The 3,784-nt window shown below is 41.1% G+C and overlaps 1 protein-coding gene across 3 annotated transcripts in view; it reads left to right on the forward strand.

Annotated features, from left to right (window-relative positions):
* The first annotated feature begins 452 nt into the window (after nucleotides 1-452).
* Nucleotides 453-3,784, forward strand: part of LOC107090926 (protein quaking-B-like) — a 38,375-nt gene continuing 35,043 nt past the window's right edge. For all 3 annotated transcript variants that reach the window (XR_001481503.1, XM_015384570.1, XM_015384571.1), the window contains exon 1: nucleotides 453-923. Coding sequence is in view for 2 of the 3 variants with exons in the window: in XM_015384570.1 (XP_015240056.1) it covers nucleotides 782-923 (142 nt within the window). In the remaining variant the exon portion in view is untranslated. The remainder of the gene's footprint in view (nucleotides 924-3,784) is intronic.

Genomic DNA, 3,784 nt, shown 5'->3' on the forward strand with positions numbered 1-3,784 from the left:
ACCGTTGATATATGATTGGCTGAATTTAGGCGTACAGGCTGATGTAGAACTAACTGACACAGAAAAACAAAGATTTTAAGACAGAATTTTAATTTTTTTATAGAATTTTTTTAACTTTTAGGACAATATGTTCTGATAAAGAATACATTTATATATATGTTTAAGCCAGAATAATTTCACATTTAAATATGATTTCCCTACGACTTTAAAGCTTTATTCATATTATTTTATAATAATTTCCTCATATGTATCTCTGTGCCCCGGCCCCACCCTGAGCCCCCCGGTGAATTTCCTCTAGATCCGCCCCTGCTTCTTCACCCAGGCTGTCCGCGTGCGTGTGCGCGCGATGGGAAATGAAGCGCTGGGCGGGGGCACGCGGATAGGGGCGCGACCCCCCCTCCTCCTCCTCCCACACCCCATGTCTGATATCGGCGGCGCGCGGCGCGCTCCTGGCAGTCCTCTCGTGCTGTACTGTAATCATATGACAGGGAGTCTGTCCCGCTGCTGAACACCGAACCACCGGAGGACCGGAGCGAAGCAGGCGGGGAGCAGCTGAGGGTCGGTCCGTAGCTGAAGGAGCGGAGGACGAACTAGAGCCCCCCCCTCCTGAACTTGTTGTAAACTGTGGGAGAGCCGAGGGGCTGCTGAGGAGGACCGCAGGAGCTGAGAGTCTGAGCGGCGGAATCCCCGCTGGGAGCTTCGCTTTTTATTAAAAACAATAAAACAGAAAGAAAAGTTGAAAGTTGCTTCTCTGCCAGTCAGGACGCCCGGATCCAGAGCCATGGTGGGGGAGACAGAGGTGAAGGAAAGACCCAAGTCCAACCCGGACTATCTGATGCAGCTGATGAACGACCGGAAGGTGATGAGCTCCCTGCCCAACTTCAGCGGCATCTTCACGCACCTGGAGCGGCTGCTGGATGAAGGTAACCCCCCCCTACTGATCCAAGCTCAGGGTCCAAGCTGACCTTTAACCTGGAGCCTAACTGAACCCTCTGATCCCCCAGCATCAGCAGCAGCTGCGGGTCTACACTAAATGTTTCAGGGGGCCAGGAGGGGCCCAGCGTGCTCTCATGGGGGGCCAGAAAAGCATGAAATAAAAAAACAAGGAAAGAGATTCAGATATATTAATATAGCTGCATGAAATGAAATGTCTATTTAATTAAGTTTTAGTAAAATAACATGTCTTGTTAGGTCAATATACGTTCATAATTTAGTAATTTTACATATTTTTGAATTAGAATTACCTTTTTCTATAAAATTTGAAATAAAACTCAAGAAAAACTGATAAATTCAGCTGTAAAAATTAGAGCAATTTGTTTAGCAGATGAAAACTGGGATCCTACCTCAAAACCACTGAAGCTTTCACCTTATTGTTTTTAAATAATTAGTAAAACACAACTTATAAAGAAAAAAATGAAATAGATCCTTTGGATCAATGTCTGTTCCAGCCCAGATCATCATTAGAACTTCTTTTAAGTATTATTTCTTCAGGACATGATCTACAGGGGCACTGGCCCCCATTGGCCCCTGTCTAGATCCGCCCATGATCAGCATGGCCTTTATCCTCTATAGAAAATAAGACTTTAGAAGCATCTGGTTTTGCTTCTTCTTTTAATATAAGTTGCTTTATTCGTAGCAGGAAAAACAAACTAAAACCAGAATGTGTCAAAGTTGCAAACATTAAGTCAGGCTTCAAATATAAAACTGGTTTAATTTTGGAAAATTGGTGCAACTGTAGCTGAAACCGGTTTATTCTGATGGGCTTTAAGAACAATTTTCTTTTCTGATGGTAAAATATTAATTTATTTGTTTATATTTTGATGTATAGACTTAATATGAAATGTTGCTAAACACCGAATTTCGCCTTAAATATAAGCCAGGATCTGCTGACCGGCAGTGCTCAGCATGTTAACTTTACATCCAACCTGCTCAGAGAGCGCCTCGCTCACTCTGGCCCCTTTTAGGACATTAAAACTTCATAAAAATAAAAAATATTTTATCTCAGACCTCAACTAACTTCGGAAATCAGTTTCAGCTGATAAAAAGCGTTTTCTGTTTAAAACGTCCGTCACATCTGTTCACGTTACTCATCAGCCTGTGGCTTTATCTTTGCAGGTTGATTACAAATCCTACATTTTGTTTCTTATGCAGATATTTCTGATTCAGTGAAGTTTCTTCCAGAAGCTTTTTATCTGCAGGATTCATCCAACAATCCTCAGAAACTGCAGCAAACTTTGAACCAAAAAGCTTGTTTTCTTTTTATGATTCAAACCTGAATCTTGATCTAGATTCCTGATTCACTGACAGTAGCAGCTCTCCCTCTCTCTGTGTCTCTGTCTCTCTCTCTCAGACAGGGATAGTTTGTGATGGGAACAAACAGACAGTTGTTAGACTTTCCCAGTGACCTAATGAGCAGGCTTATGTGAATGCTGCAGCCCATCCCTGCGCAGGAACGAGAGCATGTGAATGTGTAAAATCTTCGATTTGTAGCCTCTGACAAGGCCATGGGTCACGATGCGTGCCCGACCTGTTGATACGCTGCGTTACAGACGGACCGATTCATCGGCCGGCTCACAGTCTGCGCCGATATTGGCATGTTTTTTTTATTTCTTGTCCTGGTGGCTGCTGCATGCATTCACTGATTCATTCAGGAGATCACATGAAGCGCATGCATCGCTCCTCCCCCACATTTACCATCCACGGTTAAACTTTTGTTTATTTTCATCATCTTAATGGAGGAAGAGAAAGCAGCAACAAATATGGATGCCAAAATAATCTGTATGGCTTCCAGAAAAGTAAAAAAAAAAAAAACAATCCACTGGACTTTGTCTTCTCCTTTAAAGACTTTTTTTTTTTTTTTTAAATGTCAGAAATAGGGTTGAGTTTGAGGTTTTGGGTGAATGTCCGTCTCTTTCAGAAGCTCGGCACTAATTAACACTGGAAAAGGAGTGAATTTGGTTTATTGGCTAAACTAAACTGTAGCCTGAAGCATTTTAACGCGACAGAGCGCTCATTAAAGGACTTTTTTATCGTCAACATTATTCTCCAAGGACTATACGTAGAGCTCCCCCTACAGGTTTGGTGGGAGAAAGTTCAGTAGATATCAGCGGCTTCTATATGTATGTTTCCAGTTTAAAAAAAACCCAAAAAACTTGGTGGGCGTGGCCTATATTGAGGAGTGCTCTATTGTTTGGGAAATACGGTAATATCACAAAAATAAGGTCATAATTGTACCAGAACAATAANCACAAAAATAAGGTCATAATTGTACCAGAACAATAATATTAGAACAAAAGTTCAATATTACAAGAAAAAACTATTGATAGTTTGCAAGATTTTAGAGGGAAAAGTTAATATGGTTGATTGGTTAAACTAAACTGTAGCCTGAAGCTTTTTGACGCGACAGAGCGCTCACAAAAGTGCTTTTTTATCGTAAACATTATTCTCCAAGGACTATATGTAGAGCTCCCCCTACAGGTTTGGTGGGAAACAGTTCAGTAGATATCAGCGGCTTATATATGAATGTTTCCAGTTTAAAAAAACCCAAAAAACTTGGTGGGCGTGGCCTATATTGAGGAGTGCTGTATAGTTTGGGGAATACGGTAATACCACAAAAATAAGGTCATAATTGTACCAGAACAATAATATTAGAACAAAAGTTCAATATTACAAGAAAAAACTATTGATAGTTTGCAAGATTTTAGAGGGAAAAGTTAATTTGGTTTATTGGTTAAACTAAACTGTAGCCTGAAGCTTTTTGACGCGACAGAGCGCTCACAAAAGT

The sequence above is a fragment of the Cyprinodon variegatus genome, unplaced genomic scaffold (genome assembly GCF_000732505.1).
Source record: "Cyprinodon variegatus isolate N-32 unplaced genomic scaffold, C_variegatus-1.0 Scaffold316, whole genome shotgun sequence".
In the NCBI taxonomy this organism is placed as follows: Eukaryota; Metazoa; Chordata; class Actinopteri; order Cyprinodontiformes; family Cyprinodontidae; genus Cyprinodon; species Cyprinodon variegatus.